The sequence below is a fragment of the Ovis aries genome, chromosome 25, assembly GCF_016772045.2.
Source record: "Ovis aries strain OAR_USU_Benz2616 breed Rambouillet chromosome 25, ARS-UI_Ramb_v3.0, whole genome shotgun sequence".
NCBI lineage: Eukaryota > Metazoa > Chordata > Mammalia > Artiodactyla > Bovidae > Ovis > Ovis aries.
In genome coordinates this window covers 26,299,491-26,320,785 of record NC_056078.1, presented here as the reverse complement: position 1 = coordinate 26,320,785, position 21,295 = coordinate 26,299,491, and the positions used below count along the sequence as shown (strand labels likewise).

The window sequence follows — 21,295 nt, the reverse complement described above, 5'->3', positions numbered from 1 at the left end:
TAGTGTAGGGAAGCGGGACAGGAGTGGACTGGGACCAGAAGCCAGGATGGCAGGCCAGTCAGGAGTCTCTTTATTTTTTATTTTTCAATTTTTCCTTTTAAAAAATAAATTATTTTTTATTGAAGGATAATTGCTTTACAGAATTTTGTTGTTTTCTGTCAAACTTCAACACGAATCAGCCATAGGTATACATATGTCCTCTCCATTTTCAACCTCCCTCAGTTTTAAATGTCAATGGCATCAGGGAAAAAAAAAAAAAAATATATATATATATATATATATATATATAGCTCATGTGACTGAAACATCAGAAACAGTTGGGTCCAGGTACTCTCCAGGTTGAGGGCTCGGGACTCTCTTCCTCCATCACACTTTCTTTTTTCCTCCTTGTTGGCCTCTTTCTCAGGCAGCCTCTCCCTGTGGGGGCCGAGGAGCCCTGGCAGCTCCATTTGACATCCCACCATTCTGCCAAGAGGAAAGACCCCTTTTTCCGATCCAACAAAAGCCCCAGGACGGGCTCCCCCTGGCCAGGCCTGGTCACACAAGGGTCTCTGAAGCCCAGAGCTGGATTGGCCCCACCCAAGCAGCAGGGATTGAGACAGGTAAGAGAGGGGCAGAGCGGCACCCACAAGGCTTGTCTAGAAGACAGGGAGGAGCCCGGAAGCATTCAAAGTCTTAGACACCAAGAGAAGACCAGGTTGCCAGAAGGAGGGGAGCGGTCACTGTGTCGGCTGCTGCCCCAAAGGGGCCCCTAGATTAGTCAGCAGCGGTCCAGCATGTCTGTGGCAAGAATGGGCGCTATCTGAGAACTGCTCGCCCTCCAGGAGAAGCCACAGGGGAAGGGGGCCCTAGGAGCCAGCAGCATCGGTGGGGGTGGGAGAGGAGAAGGACAGAGAGTTGGGAGGCAGTGAGAGGGTGAGAGGATAGGACAGGAGGGTTGTGGGGAGGGCAGAAAGGGCGGGGACCCTGGGCGGAGGGCCAGAGAAGAACCGAGGCAAAGGAAAAGGGAGGGGGAAAAGCCAGCGCCTGTGCCCTTGCTCCCCTCCCCCAATGCTGAAAGTTAAAAATAGGCTGTGCGGTGAGAGGCAGACAGAATGAGAGCAGTCGTCTAAAGAGAGAGGAGAGAAAGGAGCCAGGGACCCAGAGGAAAGCTCCCTCAGGCCTCAGCCAGGATGAGAGGAAGGCAGAGGCAGCCACTCCTCCCCGCCAAGGCAGAGGCTCTGGCCTCACCTTCACATGTTTGGTCTGGGTTTGAGGGGCTGTGTGCCCTGCAGAGGAGGGCTGCCTGGTGCATCCCCACCCAGCTCACGAGCCCAGGGTCTGGGCATCCGTGGCTGGCAGGGTGAGAATTACAACCCCACTATGCAGATGAGGAAACTGAGGCTCAGAGAGTCATGCAACAGGCCTTCTGGCTCCCAGCTTCCATCAGGGGGACTTGGCCACAGAGAGGACACTAGGTGGGACCCCAGGTTCCGGACCTGAGTGGCCCCCCTGTGCCAGCCCCAGGCCGGGAAGGGTGGCAGAGGGTGGAGAGAAAAGGACAGTAGGTGAGCCAGCAGGCAACCTGGCCACACGCCCCATGATGCCTCACCCCTTCCTGCCCTGGCAGCTCTGGTGGGGAAACTGAGGCCCAAAGAGCTCAAAGTCTCTGCCCAGCTGCTCACCTCACCAGGGACAGAAGTAGGCGCTGAGAACTGGGAGAGCCTTCTGTTCCCAGCCCAACCCTGCCCTAACTGGCTGGGTGGCCGGGCTAGACCCCCCTTCCCAGAGCTTTAGCTCTCATTGCCCCATGCCCTTCCTGCCTGCCTCCTGGGCACACCCGTGGAGGAGCTAATTAGTGGTTGGTTTGCAGAGGCAAGGCCCCACATAAACAAATGCACAGGGTTATTAGCCCTTGGAGCCTGAGAGGAAGACTAGCTAGGAGCTGCCTCTGTGCTGACAGGGCTGGTTTCCCTGCCTGACTTTAGGGCGGCGTTACTTTTGTTAGCAGACAGCGTGATTATTGAATGTTGTTAATCTGTTACTTTTATGGACGGCCTTTCTTCCAAGGGTCTTAGAGCTCTTCTGCATTTTGCTTCCCCTTGTTGCCAGGAGGTCAGTACCGCAGCAAGAAGAAGCAGTGATCGGCATGATTTTCTGAGGCACAGAGAGGTTAGGCCACTTGCCCGGGGCCACACAGCAAATCAGCAACAGAGATGAAGTCAGTATTCACAGTCTTCCGAGGCCCAGGAAGGAACCATGCTCTGGACACTCACTGATTCTCATGGCCTCTCTCTTACCAGCTCAGAATAGGCCCACCCCTTACGTTTGTCTAGCGTTTTCTTTAGGATTTGATCCCCTTTGATCAAGACAGGGCTGGTAGAATTACTCCCATTGAGCAGGTGAAGACATGGAGGCTCAGAGAAGTGAAGTGACTTATACAAGTTCACACAGCCATGGTCAGGGAAAGGACCTGAATTCAGGTCTCTGGACTCTCCCATGGCAGCATTGCCCACATCCACCCCAAAGCCGGGAGGATGCAGGGGGAGCACTGAGGTGGGTCTAGGACCTAGAGGAGAGAAGAAGACACTATCTGCTAGTCCTTCCTGCAAGAGAGAGGGAAGATCTTAGTCTGAAGCACCCAGAGTGGCCCTGTCCCTCCCTTGGCCTATAGGAGCTTCTGGAGGAAGACAGTGAGGATGAACAGGGTGGCCCAGACCAGGGGGAGATCCTCAGTCTGCTGGTGACAAGGTAGGTGGCTCCCTTCCCTGTGCCCTATTCTGCAATTGCTAGATGAGGATGGGGCTGGGCTAGGTGAGCCCTAAAGTCTCCCAGGTTCTGAAGTTCCAGAGGTTTCTAAGAGCCCCAGGTCTGCCAGCAGTCTCCAGCCCAGCAGAGCCCCACCAGGATCTTTAGTGGAGGGCAAGCCTGCCCAGCCCTTCCCGTGTCTGGGTGACCCACTGCAAAGTGAAGAACACAGGTAATGAGGCAGAAGACCTGGGCCCTGGCACACCGTGGCCTTAGGCAAGTCCCTCACCTCTGGTCATCTACCTCCATCTACTGAACAAATAAGGGAGCATCCTAACCTCTCTGCCCTGGGGCAGCCATGGCAGAGGCTCCTGGGGATTCGGACTTGCCAATTCGGGCTGGTTTGTGTGTTTAGGCGTCTGATTCAGGCATCGATAAACATCGACTGCCTGGCCTCCCCGGGCCACTGGGCCACAAAGAGACATCACTTAGGCTGTGTTCATCTTCCTTCAAGCCACTGGTCCCAGAGTGCCAGCCCACGCCTGGCTCCCCAATCTGTAATCTGAGGCAGGCAAGAGATCTGTGTGCCCTTTGCCCCTGGCAACCCCTCCTGATGACTGCTGTCCAGGAGGCGGGATGCTCCCTTGAGGAACAGATGCCTAAGAGAACTGTCCAGCCCTCTGTCACCCACTGTGATAACAGACAGGGGATTCTGCGGGGTGGAGGTGGGGTGGAAAGTGTGGAGGAAAAGTGATCTGTTCCTAAACAGATGTTACAAGGTCAACCAAAAGTGACTGTGGCAGCACCAGGGTTGACTAAGTCGGCCCCGTCTAAGTTGGATTCTGAGAGGTGCCTACAGCGTGGTGCTCCCCCCCACCATTCATATGGAGAACGGGGGCGGCCAATCCACTTGGAAACTGGTGGGCATCAGCCTTCCCCATGGGAGGGAGGGCTGGGCCTTGAGTGGACAAGGCCTGAGCAGGGCACCAGGAGAGGAAAGAAAAGGAAGGGAAGGCAGAGCTGGTTGGAATCCCTGGTGTGTCATTTGCACAGTTTAGTAAAGGGGACCTTGGCTCAGACCACCATCTCCACGCACCACTGCACACTCACAGGTTCTCCCAGGCAGCAAAGCAGGAATCGGGAGACCAGACAGCTCCCTCCCTCACCCCTCACATCCAGGAGGCATCAGGGTCTGTGGATGCCACTCTGTAACACCCTTGCCCCCAGCCTTCCTCCAGGTTCTGTGGCCCTGCGACTCCAGAGGCCATGCTGGCCTCAGTCAGGAGCCAGGGCTTCAGGGACAAGCCAGCCTGAATTTGAATCCAAACTTCTTCAACTTAATAGCTACGTCTCTCTGAGCAGTTCAATCTCTCGAGCCATGGTCTCCTCACCTATAAACAAACCCTCCTTCACAGGGCGTTCGTGAGGATTAATGTGACAAGACGTGTTGTGTCTGGTTCCGACCTCTGTGGCTCCACCTTAGTCGAGGTCAGGTCACCATAGCTTTGCTTCCAGACCTTCATGAATGTTTCCTGGCTGATGCCCCAGTGCCAGCCCCAGTCCCCTCTACTTCCTTCTCCATGTGCTGCCAGGACAACGTTTCTGAAATGCTCATCTGATCCTGGCCATTCCTGGGCTGGATATTGGATGAAATCAAAGAATGACTATTAACTTTGTTCGGATGTGAGCATGGGAGTACAATTGTGTTTTCTTAAAGCATCCCTAACTTTTAAACATACATCCCAAAATAGGTATATCTGAATGACATGTGGTTTCGCTTCCAAGTAATCTGAGGGTGGGGAGGAGTGGGTAGGGCTAGAGCAGACACAAGCTCAGCAGATTGTTCATTGTTGATCTGGGTAGAGGGTCTTTGTCCTAGCTCCCTGCTTTTGTGTGTGTTTGAAATTTTCTATAATAAAAAGCTTTTTTTTTTTTTAAATGTGGAGGGAGAAAGAATGAAAAAGTGGAAGAATGTGATCATTTTGAGCAAGCACATGGCGGGGTTCATTATATGATGCACTCTGGTATATATCTGAAATTTTTCGTAATGAAAACTTTGAAATGTTTTAAAGAAATTCTGATGGGTCCTCCCCATTGCCCCAGGATGGAGCTTCTTAGCACAGCTCTGGGACCCTCCTGAGCTGTGCACACAGCCCCACCATACCTCACAGTTTCTAGCACCCCCGCTCCAGGACCTGGGGCAACAGTCAACAGTCAGACATGACTATTCCTGCCATGCCTCATGTGTCTGTCCGCTTGGGATGGCGTGTCTTACCAAACCTGGCAACCAAGAGGGCAACTTCTTGTCATGGTTCAGCTTAAGAATTGCTTCCTCTAGGAAGCTGGTCCTACTTCTCCAGCCTCTACCCTGGCAGAACTGACCACAACTACCTTGCAGTCCCCACAATCCACGTGGCCCCACAATCCACACAGGCTGCAAATGGTGGGGGTTTGACTTAGTGTCTTCAGAGCCAGCACAAAGCCTGAGGCTCAGTAAGTGTCCATTGAGTACTGAAAAGTCTCACCTACCTTAGGATTTCACCTAGCTGCTTAAATCCGAAAGAATGGATATTGTTTCCTAAGGTCATCCTGCCCCCTGTTGTTGGAAAGGAGCATTGCAGAGATGGCTGGAAACAAAACTGGATTCCCCTCCCCACCACCTTCAGCCTCCTGCCTCCCCCTCCCCCTCATCACTGAGCAGAGCTCTGAACTAGGCTGTAGGAGGGAAGCCCACCACAGAAGCGTGCAGAGCCTGTCACCATCAGCCTCTCCCAACCCCTCCAGGCCCAGCTCTGACTGGGATCCCGAGGGCAGCGCTGCTGAAGACTCATCTAAGGAACAGGCCACACCTGGCCTCAGGCCACCTGACAATTGCTCAGGCCACCCTCTCTGCCTGGAGGACCCATACCCCTCATCCCGACCCCCGCACTCACACACACACACACCCCGTTTCTAAGCCTGGCCAACTCCTAGCGAATCTTCAAGGCATGCAGTGAACATCACCTCTTTGTACACAATTCACCATCACCCACATGTGGAGTTACTCCGAGGCACTCCATGGCAGCCCGGCCACATCCCTCTATGATAGCACTTGTCATCTTCGTTAGCCGTACGACCACCTCCATCTCTAGACCAGAGGGTCCTTGCAAGAAGACCCTGGGTCTCAGTATGGCAGAGACTCATTAAGAACTGAACTTGTGTGTTTGGTTTCTGCCCTTATTGTCAAAAACTCCTTTCTCTCCTTAAGAAGGAAGATTGACCTCTTTTCTAGATGACAGGTTTTGACCTCTTATACAAGAAATTAGGACTTTCTAATGTCTAGTCCTTACTATCCAGTATGGTAGCCACTGGTCATACGTGGCCTTTAGAGAGCTGCGCGTGTCTGACAAAGCCCTCGCCCGTCACCAAGAACTCCCACTCAGACGGCTGGAACTGCCCCAGAGTGGGGTGGACTTAAGGAAGTGAGTAGCCTGTGTCTGGAGGCATTCAGCACACCCCAGGGGCTACCTCATCCTGAAAACCAGCGGCCACTTCCAAAAGTGCCCGGGAGCCCTGGTTGCTCCCAACCTGTCTCTCATGCCTCATTTCATTCGATAACATTTACTAAGTGCCTGTCTGAACCAGGTGCTCAGCTGAGCCTGGGATGCAAAGGCAAAAAGACCAGCGATCCCCTGGGGGACAGAGCTGCTGCTGCCACCACGCCCGCTGGAGAACCCCGAAGGGGCCAGTGTGGAGGAGGAGCCCCCAGGGCATATGCCCTTCCAGTCATTTGGGGTGGAGAGTTTCTGCCACATTCTAAGTTTATTTGAGAATATTTTAATTGACACTGCCTGATTCCCAAGAGTGTGGCGCATTGATACCTGCAACCATCACCTCAATATCTCCTTCCCACCTTTCTGGCACTTGGCACAGTGCTTGGTATGTGGAAATCAAACATGTACAGAGAAGAGGGAAAGGCAGGAGGGGAACTTGCCCTCGATTATCATGCAACTGGGGAGACAGTGTATGAAAAGGGACATAGCAACCAGAATTATGGGCTTGTGAAAGCTCAGAATTGGAAGGGTTCTAAGGGCCATCTACTAGAAAGCCCTGCTCACACAGCAGTCCCCACTGCAGCCTTACAGGGTCAGTGCGTTCAACTGCTGCCATCCGGGTACGGGGAGCCTTTTGCTCTTGAGGAAGGCCCATCCCTAGTGGGACAGGCATGGCGCGTTCAAAGTGCTTCTAATCCACAGAAAAAATATTAGTCTAAATAGAGAGTTCATCAGCATGCCTGGAGACAAGATAGCATCAACATTCACACCTCTCCTATATACCCAGCAACAGCCATTTAGAAACGTGATGAGAAGAGTATCCCATGCACAATGGCTAGCCCAGACTATAAAAGACCGAAGAATAAACTTAATGAGAAATGTCCTGGTCCTATACGAGAAACACGATAAAACTTTACTGAAGGACATAAAGAAGCCCTAAATAAATGGAGTGATATATCGCACTCCAGGATAGGAAGTCTCAGTAATACAAAGACGTCCATTCTTCCCAAATTAAATCTATAAATTCAATGCATTCCCAATCAGAATCCTAAAGGGGTTTTTATAGAACTTGACAAGCTGACTTTAAAGCTCATCTGAAGGAGTAAACAAGCAAGAAAAGCCAGAAACATTTTGAAGAAGAATAAAAATTAGATGAGATTTGACCTATGAGATATCAAAACACACTATAAAACTGGAGTAATTAAAACAGGGTGGAGAGAGGGATCAAAGGAGCAGAACAAACAATCCTAGAACCAAGCCACAGGGATTATAGGAATTTAGCATAATGCAAAAGTAGCAGTCAGATCAGTGGGGAAAGGATGGACCAGTTAATGTATTTTTAAAGTAGTACGCGATGATTGTTTATCCTCTTGAGAAAGAAAGTAATAAGTTGTTATTGTTATTGTTTCACATGATGCCCCAAAGTAAATTCCAGGGAGAATAACCATCGAAACGCTTTTTTACCAACTGTCAAAGTACTAAAAAGGCAGTAAAGGCGAACATTTGTTAGGACTGGAAGTCCTTTGGAAGCAAGGCATGAAACTCAGAAACTCTAAAGGAAATGTCAGGAGGATCTGACTAAAAGTGATGCATTTTTCTGTCACTGAGCCAAAAAGCAAGCAAGATTCAGAGAAAATAATTACATATGTGATAAATGAGGGGTTGTTACTATTTAGTCACTCAGTCGTGTGTGACTCTTTTGTGACCCCATGGACTGTAGCCTGGAGGCTCCTCTGTCCATGGGATTTCTCAGGCAAGATTACTAGAATGGGTTGCCATTTCCTTCTCTAGGAGATCTTCCTGACCCAGGGATCAAACCCATGTCTCCTGCCTTGGCGGGCAGATTCTTTACCCCTGAGCCACCAAGGAAGCCCAAATGAGGGGTTATCATTTCTTATTGACTTGTTACAAGGATAATCTTGAATAAAGGATAATTTTGAATTAAGACCAAAGCAAAAAAGGAGCCAGCAGGCAGGTTAGTGGAGAGGGAGGAAAGTCAAGAGCGTGCGCAGCAGTGAACAGGGCGTCACCAAGGGCATAGGGACTGGTAGCGCTGGGGACCCTGAGAGGCTGCTTACACCAGAACAGGGCAAGCATCTGGATATTTGCCCACTGAGCCCCACCCTCATTTGTTGCTGGGCGGTGGGTGTGTTAATGTCTCTCACTTTGTGGACAGAGTGCCTCCTATAGGCAGAGAATGTCCTCAGGTGGAGAGTGAGGCAGAAAGGCATGAACTACGCAGGTGACCTCCAGCCTTACTTTTATGGTTTCTGAGTTTCATGCAAAAGAAAGATATTGGAAGTGCAATAGGTTAAGCCCTTGTCTTTCGTCACTCTAAATTTCCTTATGTTACATCCCTCATGTTTGATTGTGTTAAACATCGGGCATTGTTTGGGGATCGTATTAAGGACAAGTTGAGTTGGGGATACAATTCATTTGGGTTTAGAGAGCACATGAATGAATGATTCTCAGTTATACCCATGTCTAGCTTAGTTATTGCTAATAGAAATTCCTTCAGGAAATACCTCCACCTCCTGCTCTGCCGATGCACCCAGCACTGTGAGGTGATGTAAAGACAAAGGGCCGGAAGTGGTGATAGGAATGCATCCCACAGCCCCTGGCAGAGACGCTGTGGGTAATGGAGGAGAGACAAGGCCCAGTGTGTACACAAACAACATCTAATCTCCGTAAATTTCTTTCAGTCATCAGATGCATGATATTTGTAAGCAGATGATTTATTTTTCTTTTCTTTTCTTTTCTTTTTTTTTAATTTTCAGTGTGGCTTCTATCACTTAGCATGCTTTTGCGAGTCGTGCATATTGTTGCACGGGTTGGCAGTTTGTTCAAAGCTTTATATTGCTGCGTAGTATTCGAATGTATGAATGGACCACATTTGCTTATTCATTCATCTGTTGATGGGCATTTGGACTGTTTCCAAACAGAGCTGCTCCACACATTTGCATATAGGGGTTGTGTGTGTGTGTGTGTGTGTGGACCTGTTTTCATTTTTCTTGGAGTGGGATTGCTGACTTATAAGTTTATGTTTAACTTCATAAGAAACTGTGAAATTGTTTTCCAAAGGGCTGAATCATTGTGTTTGTTCACCAGCAACATGTGAGAGTTTCAGTGACCTCACATTTTTTTCAGCGCATGGGATTATCAGGTGGCATCTTTTTCTTGATGAAGGTGAAGGAAGAAAGGGAGAAAGCTTAAAATTCAACATTCAAAAAATGAAGATCATGGCATCCAGTCGCCATCACTTCACGGCAAATAGATGGGGAAACAATGAAAACAGTGACAGACTTTATTTTCTTGTGCTCCAAAATCACTGTGGACAGTGACAGCAGCCGTGAAATTAAAAGACGCTTGCTCCTTGGAAGAAAAGCAATGACCCACCTAGGCAGCGTATTAAAAAGCAGAGACATTACCTTGCCTACAAAGGTCTAAAGACATTACTTGCCTACAAAAGTCAAAGCTATGTTTTTTCCAGTAGTCATGTACGGATGTGAGAGTTGGACAATTAAAAAGGCTGAGCAGCGAAGAATTGATGCCATAGACCTGTGGTGCTGGAAAAGACTCTTGAGTCTCTTGGACAGCAAGAGATCAAATCAATCAATCCTAAAGGAAATCAGTCCTGAATATTCACTGGAAGAACTGATGCTGAAGCTGAAGCTCCAATACTCTGGCCACCTGATGGGAAGAGCTGACCCTGATGCTGGGAAAGACTGAAGGCAGGAGGAGAAGGGGACGACAGAGGATGAGATGGTTGGATGGCATCACTGACTTGATGGACATGAGTCTGAGCAAGCTCCAGGAGATGGTGAAGGACAGGGAAGCCTGGTGTGCTGCAGTCCATGGGGTCACAAAGAGTCAGACACGACTGAGGGACTGAACAACAATTTTTTTTTTCCTAGTCCTTCTAAGAGGTGCTCAGTGGGATCTCATTGTGGTAGCAACTGGCATGTCCCTAATGATCTCATAGGAAGAAGGGGTCTCTCCACATGCCCCCCACATTCTTGCCCTTCTCCCGGTGGTACATTACTAGGCGCAGGTTCATGGTAGGGGGCTGGGCTCTCTGTTGCCCTGAATGCTGGAGCTTTCTCAGTGTTCCTGCCCATTCCTGCCCCACCCCTACTCCTGTGGTAGCCAGGCTGCCTCATGTCTGTGGCTGCATTTGTGAGTTTCCTGCTTCTCCCCAGAGGTAGCTGACCTCTAGTGGTACTGGCATAAGATCCTGTAGCCCAGACTGTTTCTTGCCCCTCCCCAAGGGCAGAGGGATTTTTTTTTTTCCTCTCCTACAGGAAATGAAGCCACAATGCATCTTTATCTGGGTCCCAGGAGTGACAGGATTTGTTGGCCTTCTCGTGATTTAACAGCTTTTGCTCCTTTAGGACAAGGATCTGGAGAAGATTGCACTTTGGCACTTTTCCCACAGCAAGCAGCAGCCAATCCACTGCTCAGTCTGGGGAGGAGGGTGGGCAGGGGCGGGAGATATTTGCTCCCATCTCTTGCCCTTCCCCCACTCTTTCCTGAGCACTCAGCGGAGGTCCATAAATAAAAGCTGTTCATGTATGCAAACTCTTCCTGTGTCTCAGGGCCCCAGCTGTTCACGACTGCATGCCAGCACACAACTGGCTTCCAACAACATGTTAACATTGTATGTTTCTTCTTACCCACTTTTATGGAGACCGTGTGTCCTCCTCCTCCCTCCTCATGCCTGGCATGGTTGAACCCCTCTGTGCATCCTGCCTCCCATGCTTGCCCTGTGACCTCAACTCCCTGGCATGCTGAAGAAAAGTGATGACTTTGTATCATCTCCAGGCTTTTTTCATCCTTACTGTGGGAGCAACACTCCTTCTGGCTGACTACACCCTAGGAAATCTAAATTCTCCTGTCTTTGAAACCTCTCTTCCATCTTCTACCCACCAGTGTTCCCAAGCTGATGCTACCTGTTTGAGGTTGGTCTTAACACTCCACTTTCAGGGACCAATTTTTATTCAGGAATCTATTTGTCCTGTTATCTATTGCTGCCTAACAAATGACCTCAAATTTTGGTGGCTTAAAAATGTCCTACTTTTCTCTGAGTTGTCTGGTTTTTGTTGGGCTGTGTTCTTGCTTGGGGTCTCCCATGTGATTGCAGTCAGGGTGTCTGCTGGGGCTGAAGTCATTGGAAGGACAAGGCAGCCAACAAGTCTCACTCCTGTGACTGGTGGTTGATGAGCAAAAGTCATAAGGCAGGAATCTGGGAGTCAAGTTTCACTGGAGGGCCATCTTTGTAGACTAGCTGGCTCAGTGGTAAAGAATCCACCTGCCAAACAGGAGATCTAGGTTCAATCCTTGGGTCAGGGAGAGCCCCTGGAGAAGGCAATGGCAACCCATTCCGGTATTCTTGCCTGGGAAATCCCATGGACAGGGGACTTGGTGTGTTACAGTCAAAGGAGCCACAAAGAGTTGGACACAACTTAGTGACTAAAAATAACATCTTGCTTAACATCGCATACAAAAGGGATCTTTCATACTTTGGTCTTAAATTTATCCAACTATAAAATTAACAGAAGGAAAAAGGACAATATTTTTGTGACAGTGATTTGTCAAGTAAATCTTCAAAAGCATAAAGGTATAAGTAGAGAAAAAAAATATAAATCTTATTACACGAAAACATAGGATTTCTGCCAACAAAGAACATCATGGAAGAAGTTAGTGTACAGATGGCTAAATGGGAGGAGATATTTGCAGTATCTAAAACTAACAATGTTGAGATATAAAGTCCTGATAACCAACTTAAAAAAAAACAACACTACAAATTCTAAAAAAAAATGAAACCCGAGACTATAAAATATGGAAGAAAAATAGGAGGAAAGTCTTTGTGACCTTGGATTAGACAAAGATTTCTTAGTTACAACATCAAAATACCAACCCAGAAAAGAAAGATTTGATAAATTGGATTTCACTAAAAGTAAGAATATTTGCTCTTCGAAAAGCATTGTGAGAATGCAAACAAAATATCTGCAAATCGAAAATATCTGATAAAGGGCTTGTATGCAGAATGAAGAATTCTCAAAACCCAATACAAACACAAACTCAATTTTTGTTGCTTTTGTTGTTGTTGTTAATGGACAGGCAATTTGAACAGGCAGTTCACCAAAGATGGGTCATTGGCAAATAAACACATGAAAATTTAACCATTTGCTCTTGTTTCCTGGGGCTCCGAGTTCAGTTCAGTTCAGTTGCTCAGTCGTGTCTGACTCTTTGCGACCCCATGAATCGCAGCACACCAGGTCTCCCTGTCCATCACCAACTCCCAGAGTTCACTCAGACTCACGTCCATCGAGTCAGTGATGCCATCCAGCCATCTCATCCTTGGTCGTCCCCTTCTCCTCCTGCCCTCAATCCCTCCCAGCATCAGAGTCTTTTCCAATGAGTCAACTCTTCGCATGAGGTGGCCAAAGTACTGGAGCTTCAGCTTTAGCATCATTCCTTCCAAAGAAATCCCAGGGTTGATCTCCTTCAGAATGGACTGGTCGGATCTTCTTGCAGTCCAAGGGACTCTCAAGAGTCTTCTCCAACACCAGGAAGATCTCCAGTAACACAGTTCTTCATGTCTCGGCACAGAAAGAACTCAGTGAGAGGCAAAGTGATAGATAAGAAGTGATTTATTAGAATAAATAATGTGAGGCTTACAAGCAAGTGGGCGAGAGGATGCCATTCCCCAGAAGTTAGTGTGCTACAATTTTATAATCAAAGGAAAAGTGGGAAGGAGAACTTCTCTGTCTTTCCTGAGTAGGTGTCATGCTTCCATCATCAGTTCCTCCTCCAGGTTGGGTAGGGAGTTTTCTTGTCCCTGCATGGTTAAGTTAGGTTCACAAATTATTGTGGTTTTTTGGTTGTTTTTTTTTTTTTTTTTAATCTGTGCAGAGAGCATGTCCTAGGGATCATTAACTTACTGAGTTCCCTGGGCAGGATGTAGGTCTCAAGCCACCATTGTTTCATTGTTTGGGGGCATGTCTTATGCTTCTGTTGCATGGTTTAGCTGCTAAGTAAGCCTACTTGGTTTTGTGGTTAAGCAAACCTGCTCTCCTGAGTAACCATTAACTTACAGGGGTCTCCTATACTTTTTTCTACTTACCATCCCCTTGTGGGATTAACTATTTAATCACGTACTCTATCCCTTTACTCTGTCCCTATCAAAAAGGTATTTAACATCATTAGTCATTAAGGAAACTCAAAACCACAGTGAGATATCACTGCATACCAATTAGAATGGCTAAAATTTAAAAGACTGACATGGCAAATTTTTGTGCACCTGTGAAGGTGGGGGGGAACTCAAAGTCTCATACACTACTGATGGGGATGTAAAATAATCTGACCACTTGGAAAAGCAGTTTGGTAGTTTTCCTAACAACTTATAAGCATATACCCCTGCATATGAAAGAAAAACGAAAGCATATATGCACCCAAAAGTTTACAGCAGCTTTAACTGTCAAAAACTGGAAACAACCCAAATGTCAGACAAATTGTAGCATTTCCCAAATGTCCAACAAACTGTAACACTTCCAACACAATGTAACACTATTAAATAACTATTGATATATGCAAAAGCGCAGATCAACCTCAAAGTAATTATGCTGAGTGAAAGAAGGCAGATATAAGAATGGAATGTTTTGTCCATTCACATATCATTCACATACCATTCACATAGAAAATGCAACCTTATCTATAGGGAAACAGGTTAGGGGTTGTCTGAGTTAGGAGCAGGCTATCTAGGGGTTATGTCTATGTTCATGATCTTCATCGCGGCGATGCATACCACGTGGTGATGCATGGTTGCACAGATGCCTACTACGTCAAAACGCATCGAAGTGTACCTTTGAAATATGCGGAGCTTATTGTGAGGGTCAGTTTCTCAATGAGGTGTTTGTAGGAAAGAAAAAGTAATCTCGCGCCCAGAGTCACATAGGAGGCGGCACCGCGCGATGCAAATACTGAAGTCCGCGTTTGGAGCCCGGGTCCTGAACTCCCCCAGCTCCCTGTAACTTTGCCTCCGAGGAAAGTGCTGGAAGGGAACCTCAGCGGTTGTTAATGATTACCGGTGGGCGGCTCCTTCTCGGCCGCGCTCCCGCCTCGGGGCGGCCCGAGCGCGGCCCCGCCCGACGGCTTCCGAGAGCGCCGGGCGTCGCGCCGGTGGACTCCGCGGCCACCTGCTGCTGCTGCCGCCCCCGCGTCCGGCATGGTGAGGGGGCTCACGCGCTGCCGCCGTGCGGGCAGCGGGTTCGGCGGGGACGCGCGGGAGGAGCGGAGGAGGGCCGGGGCCCGCACAGTCTCCCCGCCCAGGCCAGAGGACCGCGCTGGGCGTGCGGGGGAGCCTCCCGCCCAGGCCTTAGCGAAGCAGCCGCGCGCCGGGCGGGGGGAGTCGGGGTCTCGGTCCCGCCTCCACCCTACCCGCAGTGGTGCCGCCGGGGTCGCTGAGGCCGAGAGACGGGCGGTGGCAGGTTCAGTGACAGCCAGCGGGGAGCCCAGGCCAGAGTCCGCTCAGGGCCTCGGTGCCTCGGGCAGGGAGGGGGCGGTGAGACGGGGATGGGGAATGGCCGCACAGTTAGCCCGGAGACCTAGTCCCCTCGGTGGCGCGGCCCTGTCCTATGGGGGCTGGCGGGGGCGGGGTGCAGCGGCGAGGAGACCGATGCCTGTGTGGGTGTGCAAAGCAGGGGCGGCTGAATTTCCCGTGTGCCTCTGCCTGCCTGTTTACTGTCCTTTTCGCTTGCACTTCGGGGCATGAGGTCTAGCTGAGCCCCCTCTGCGGAGCCTGGACCTCAGGGCCAGCCTCTGGCGCCTAGTTTGAGGCCTGTGCCCGGCAGTGGGGACGTGATTGCTCAGGATCATATGCCCTCCAGGCTGAACTTTCTGGGAGCAGAGTGTCAGGCCCTATGCTCAGCTATAGAGATGAAGGTGAACCTGCAGGGCAGCAGGAAGGGACGCTTCTAGACCCAGACCTTTACTAAACAGCAAAAACGTTAGGCTCCAAAGCATCAGGAGCAGCTGGGACTGCGGTGACACCTGGGAGGGCACTTTGGAGACCTTGGCTTGAACATAGGGGAGGTGGTGGGTGAGCTGATTGTGAGGTACACTGAGGCTCCGCAGCTGCAGGGCGTGGGTAATCAGTAACCCCTCTGCACACCCAGAGGCCCAGGCCTGGCCTGGGATTTACTAAGCTAACACTGCCCCTGCTCCCTCTCTGAGCCCAGATCTCAGAGGGGTTTGTCAGTTCAGCCCCAGGCTGTGAAATGTTGGGGATTCCAGAAGACTCTAAAGAGAAAGGGGAGCCTCCTAGGAGCCCGCTAGTACCCATGCACTCCTTTCAGAGTCAGCGTACTAGGTAGTAGCTTCTGATGCCTTAGCTGCCATCTGGTTGCCTGGATACATAGACCAGGCTTATCAGCCACTGAGACAGGGCCAGGCTGTGGAAGAGAGACTGGGTTGAATGGTGATGTAAATCTCAGCTGTCCTTGCTGATCTTACAGAGCCTAGGAGAGGAGACGGACCCATCCAGATCTGTCCAGAGAGAGCCCACGCTTTTTAGGAGGGAGAAAACTGTTGAGTTACCAGGACCCTGCAGTGTTTTGTTCAGTTCTAACCCACACCTGAAGGCCTATCATAGACCTGCTTGCCTCAAGAAGTCTCCTTTTAAAAATGCAAATAATATCCCCTCAATAGCAATGGAGTTAAGTGTCTCCTGGCTCCCCTTGCTGATTCCTAAAGTGGCAGTTCTTGTACCTTTTTACCCTTCAAGCAGGAGAAATGAGTGCCCCCAGGCCACCTGGCTTCCAGTTTGCAGGCTGCCTTATCAAAACTAAATTAACCTCCCTCATATTCTTTTCCCAGACCTAACTAATTCACTTTTAATTTGGTTCCCGACAATGTCCATCCTTGGGTAATTCTACTTCACAGGCCTAAATTCTAGGATCCCTTAAGCTCCTCCACCTGGATCTTTTTACGAGGCTGGAGCACGGACCTTTCCTTTCTTCTGTTTTCCAAGAGAAGGTTCCCCTCATAGCCTGAATGGTGCCAGTTTGGGCTGCCCCAGGGATATTTTGCACAATTGGAAAATAGGCTGAGGCACTGCCCTGTCTGTTTGCCCTTGGCCAAGTTACTCCTGCTTCGGGCCTGAGCTCTGGCTCAAGCTGACAAGCTGACAAGCTGAAAAGAAGGTAGAAATTAAAGAAACATAGGCCTGGCAGCTGGGAACCAGAGGCTGTGTAGCAACGAGGTGGGGTACCCACTGGGAGGTAGTGCCAATAGCTAAGAATCTCCTGGGATATGTTTTAAGTGCTGGTTCCTTTGCCAGTCCCCAGGGATATGGACCCATCTTGAGAATGATGCCTGTGCTTTCACTAACAGGGGAGTCGGGGAGAGGGGGCTGTCATTTCCCCTCTCTAGGCCTGTTTCCTCTTCAGTTCACAGTCACAGTAGGATTTGCTTTTATTCTCTCATGAATGAAAGAGATCTGATTTTTAAATGGAGAGGTGCCCTCTGAAAGCTCTGAGGACAGGCGCAGGGAGGAACGTTTCTCTGCCCCGGTGACTGGCGTTACACCTCAGGACTCTCTGTTCTCTAAGAACCTATCAGTGCCCGAGCCAGAGCCCCTCCTCCCAGTCTGTTGCGTTAGACAAGCTGCCCTTTGACTGTGTTACCACAGCCACCAGTGGAGGCTGGCTAAATTTCCCCAACAGCCCAGGGCCCTCTCTTTTGTCCTGTTTAAAGGGGGGGGGGAGTGCCCTTGAGCGTCTGTGTTTTCCCTCTCCTAGGCTGGCAAAGCACACAGGCTGAGTGCTGAGGAAAGGGACCAGCTGCTGCCAAACCTGCGGGCCGTGGGGTGGAACGAGCTGGAAGGCCGGGATGCCATCTTCAAGCAGTTCCATTTCAAAGACTTTAATCGGGTATGACTGGGGTGGGACACAGTTCCTGAGACCGGGGCTGATGGGGTCACACTCCAGAACGTGTTCCCTCCCTTAGAGTACTTTAAGCCAAGACTCTCAAGATGCTGTGCGAATCCAGTTTGGTTGTCTTCATCCAGTTTAGCTAAAGATAGGCCCTGGGCTGTCTCCATTTTCTGTGTGTTAGTCGCTCAGTCGTGTCTGACTCTGCGACCCCATGGACTATAGCCTGCCAGTCTCCTCTGTCCATGGGATTCTCCAGGCAAGAATACTGAGTGGGTTGCCATGCGCTTCTCCGGGGGATTTTCCTGACCCAGGAATCGAACCTGGGTCCCCTGCATTGTAAGCAGATTCTTTAGCCACCAGGGAAGCCATGGACTCTCCATTCCTGGAACTTTTAGAAATAGTCCTAAGAGGAGACAGTTCAAGTGGGAAACAGGTGACTATTTGAAGACATTTTAGTAGATAACCTAAAGGTTGGCCAAGACGCAAAACCTCTTTGGGATTTCCGCCTTCTTAGTGGTCCTAGTGATAAGACTTTCTGCTGCAGAAGGACCACCTCAAACTCCAGCCTCAGAGCTAGTGGCAGGGCACCAGGAGGGATGCTTAAAGCTAGAAAGGTTACCTTGTAGGGATCGGGGCCATCCTCCTCCTTCTGGGCCTCACACTGGCCGTAAAGAGAGCCCAGCTGTCCTTTCTCTCAGAATACTAACCTGGGTCTTGCTTCATTAAACAGGCTTTTGGCTTCATGACAAGAGTGGCTCTGCAGGCTGAGAAATTGGACCACCATCCCGAATGGTTTAACGTGTATAACAAGGTGAGTGTTGCATGCCTTGAACTCCAGCTCGCTCTGAGGGCCTCTCCCTTGGACTTCCTTGTGGGCCCTCCTCACTGACATAGTATCAGCTCCTGTTCCTTTCATCTCCTTCCTAGAATCGACATAAACGGCCCCTGGAAAATACTCAGTCTCACTACAGATTTTAAAAAAAATGCAAACTAGAACACTAGTGAGATAATGTGTGGTTAACATAGACATTAAGGAGGAAAATCCCAAGGAAGGAAAACCCGTGGGAACCAGGCGTATTCACTGTTAATAGCTCTCAAGGGCTAAAATTTTTCTTGAGATATAGAAGAATGAAAAAGCAATAATCTTGAACTAGGAATACCCAGGCACACCAGGAAGGTCAGCCTGTCTGCTAAATGAACGGAAACAGTCATTAAATGCCTGCCATGCACCAAGCGCTGTGCTGGACTCTTTCTAAAAGCATTAAGGTTGGAAGAGACCATCTATAAATGGACAGTGTTTAGGAGTTGAAGTTGGTCTGGAGTCTTGTCTTTAGCTTTTAGATTGCTCTTGATATTTGGATCTTTCCTCTTTATCCCGTGCTGCAGTCACCACTATTTATGGAGATGTAATAGAAGACAGTTTTGCCCTGTAAAAGACTGGTCAAGAAGGCAGCCCCGGGGAGAGCCAGTGTGCCTCGTTACTCTTCATAGTGTGGTTGAGCCCAGGAGCTGGTGACTCCCTCCTGCTCGTGGGCTCAGTTGGTGGAACCAGCTGGTCTGGAATCTCTGTGGTTTTGTTTCAGGTCCACATCACCCTGAGCACTCACGAGTGTGCGGGCCTTTCAGAACGGGACATAAACCTGGCCAGCTTCATCGAGCAAGTAGCAGTGTCCATGACGTAGACCCTGCCCTTCTGTCAGCTCTTCCAGGGAAGGGAGGGCGCTGACTGGGGATCCAGAGAGGGAGCTGGGGGAGCCCCGAGATGCTACTGTAGTCAGAACTGCCAAATCAACCCTGCTGCCTCCGTTTAGGGGCAAGTCCTTGCTTGTTGGAAGGAGAGGCCAACGTCACTGCTAAGACCAGGAACTCAGACCGGTTTTACCCCACATCATTTTCATCTTCCTTGAGGCTCTAGGATGTGTACGCTGATTTGAATAAGCTCTTCTCTTTCATTACAACTCTCCAGCAAAAATAATGACTTTATTTCCAAGCTGTGTCTTGCTCACTTTCTAATTCACTTCCCAAAAAGCTGTGATAAAAGCTGTGTCTAAGATAAACAGTCTTATCTTAGAAGCTAGGACCATCTTTAGCCTATATGACAGAAACCCATGCACTATTATGCCTAAAATAAAACTGTTATTTCACTTGGCCTCAGGCTCTAGAATCTTCTTTTCCACAAGCCAAGCCAAATTGGAGTCAATAGACATTTAAAGCACCTACTTTGTGCAAGACAGTGTTCAGACTGCTAAGGGGAAAGGGGACCGGAACACTCTAAGCTCCTATTGTCTCTGGGAATTAAGTAGAAAAATAATTAAATATTACTAGGCAGCATGAATGAAGTTAATGCCAGATGCAAGGATAAGAAATGAGTTAATGAACATACAGTGATTCACACAGTTGAACCAAAAAGCTTCATTTGACTTAATTCTTGAGGCAGACGTAACTGAGGGAGCATCTTGAACAAAGATAAAGGTTAGCCACAGTTTTATGCATGATGGGACCTATGACTGGTCTACAGCCTCCAACGTGGAGACTTTTTTTTTCTTGAAGCATAGTTCTTTTGCCATTTTACGTTAATTTCAGGTGTAAATCAAATTGATTCAGTTATATATGTGTGTGAGTACATATATATACATACACAATATACAGACTTTTTTATACTTTTCCATTAAAGGTTATTACAAACTATTGGATATAGTTCCCCTTCTGTACACTAATCTTGTTGTTTATTTTATATGTGATAAGGTATAGCTATTAATTCTGAACTCCTAATTTATCCCTCCCCCACCTTCCCCTTTGGCAGCCATGAATTTGGTTTCTGTTCTCTAATTAATTTCTTATATTCCATGTATATCATATGTCTATCTTTGATTGCACATGGTATGATAATCTCTAGGTCCATCCATGGTTTTGCAAATAGCATTATTTCTTTTTTTATGCCTGAGTAATATTCGAGTGTGTGTGTGTGTGTCTGTCTCTCTGTCTGTGTGTGTTCACACACACGTAAAGGTGTGTGTACAAATATATACACAGGGGTCCTCAACCGCCCAGCTGAGGACTGGTACTGGTCCGTGGCCTACTGGGAACTGGGCCACACAGCAGAAGGTGAGTGGTTGGGCCAGTGAGTGAAGCTCCATCTGCTGCTCACCATTGCTGGCATTACCACCTGAACCTTCCCTACTCCATCTGTGGAAAAACTGTCTTCCAAAAAACCAGTCCCTGCTGTCAAAAGGTTAGGAACCGCTGATAGAAACTGTATCTTCCATGTGTCGATGGACACTAGGGTTCCTTCCATGATTTGGCAATTATAAATACTACTGCTTACATATTGGGGTGCATGAATTTTTTCCCCAGTGTGTATCTGTCATTTTTTTTAATGAAAAGCAATTAGAGAAAAAAACAAAGCTTATATTTCCCTAAGGTAAGGTAAGGTAAGGTGAAGTTGCTCAGTTGTGTCCGACTCTTTGCAACCCTGTGGACTGTAACCTACCAGGCTTCTCCGTCCATGGGATTCTCCAGGCAAGAATACTGGAGTGGATTGCCACTTCCTTCTCCAGGGGATCTTCCTGACCCAGGGATCGAACCTGGGTCTCCCGCATTGGAGGCAGACGCTTTAACCTCTGAGCCACCTACATTTATAATAGTTACTGGAAATGTTTTTTAAATCTTTATTTTATATTGGGGGATAGCTGATTAACATACCATGTGGTGGTGGTTTCAGGTGAGCAGTGAAGGGACTCAGCCATACATACACCTGTATCCATTCTCCCCCAAACTCCCCACCCAGCCAGGCTTCCATGTGACACTGAGAACATAACACACTGTATGGTTCCGTGTGCTATACAGGACGTCCTTTTTGGTTATCCGTTTTAAATATAGCATGTGTGTAGCATGTATATTTTTTAATTAGAGCTTTTTGGAGGGTATATTCCCAGTTGTGGGATTCCTGGATCATATGATAGCTCTATTTTTAGTTTTTTAAAGAACCGCCGTCCTCTTTACTGTTCAGCAACAGGGCAGGGAGATTGCTTTTTCTCCACTTCCTCTCCAGCATTTATTATTTGTAGCCCTTTTGATGATGGCCAAGACTCAGACCAGTGT

General features: G+C 48.7%; 1 protein-coding gene across 1 annotated transcript; it reads left to right on the top strand.

Annotated features, from left to right (window-relative positions):
* Positions 1–14,399: 14,399 nt before the first annotated feature.
* PCBD1 (pterin-4 alpha-carbinolamine dehydratase 1) lies at positions 14,400–19,343 on the top strand. The gene is made up of 4 exons (XM_015104414.4): positions 14,400–14,490; positions 17,060–17,191; positions 17,925–18,005; positions 18,778–19,343. The coding sequence occupies exons 1-4, from the start codon at positions 14,488–14,490 to the stop codon at positions 18,874–18,876; spliced, it is 315 nt and encodes a 104-aa protein (XP_014959900.1). The 5' UTR covers positions 14,400–14,487; the 3' UTR covers positions 18,877–19,343.
* The last annotated feature ends 1,952 nt before the right edge of the window (positions 19,344–21,295 follow it).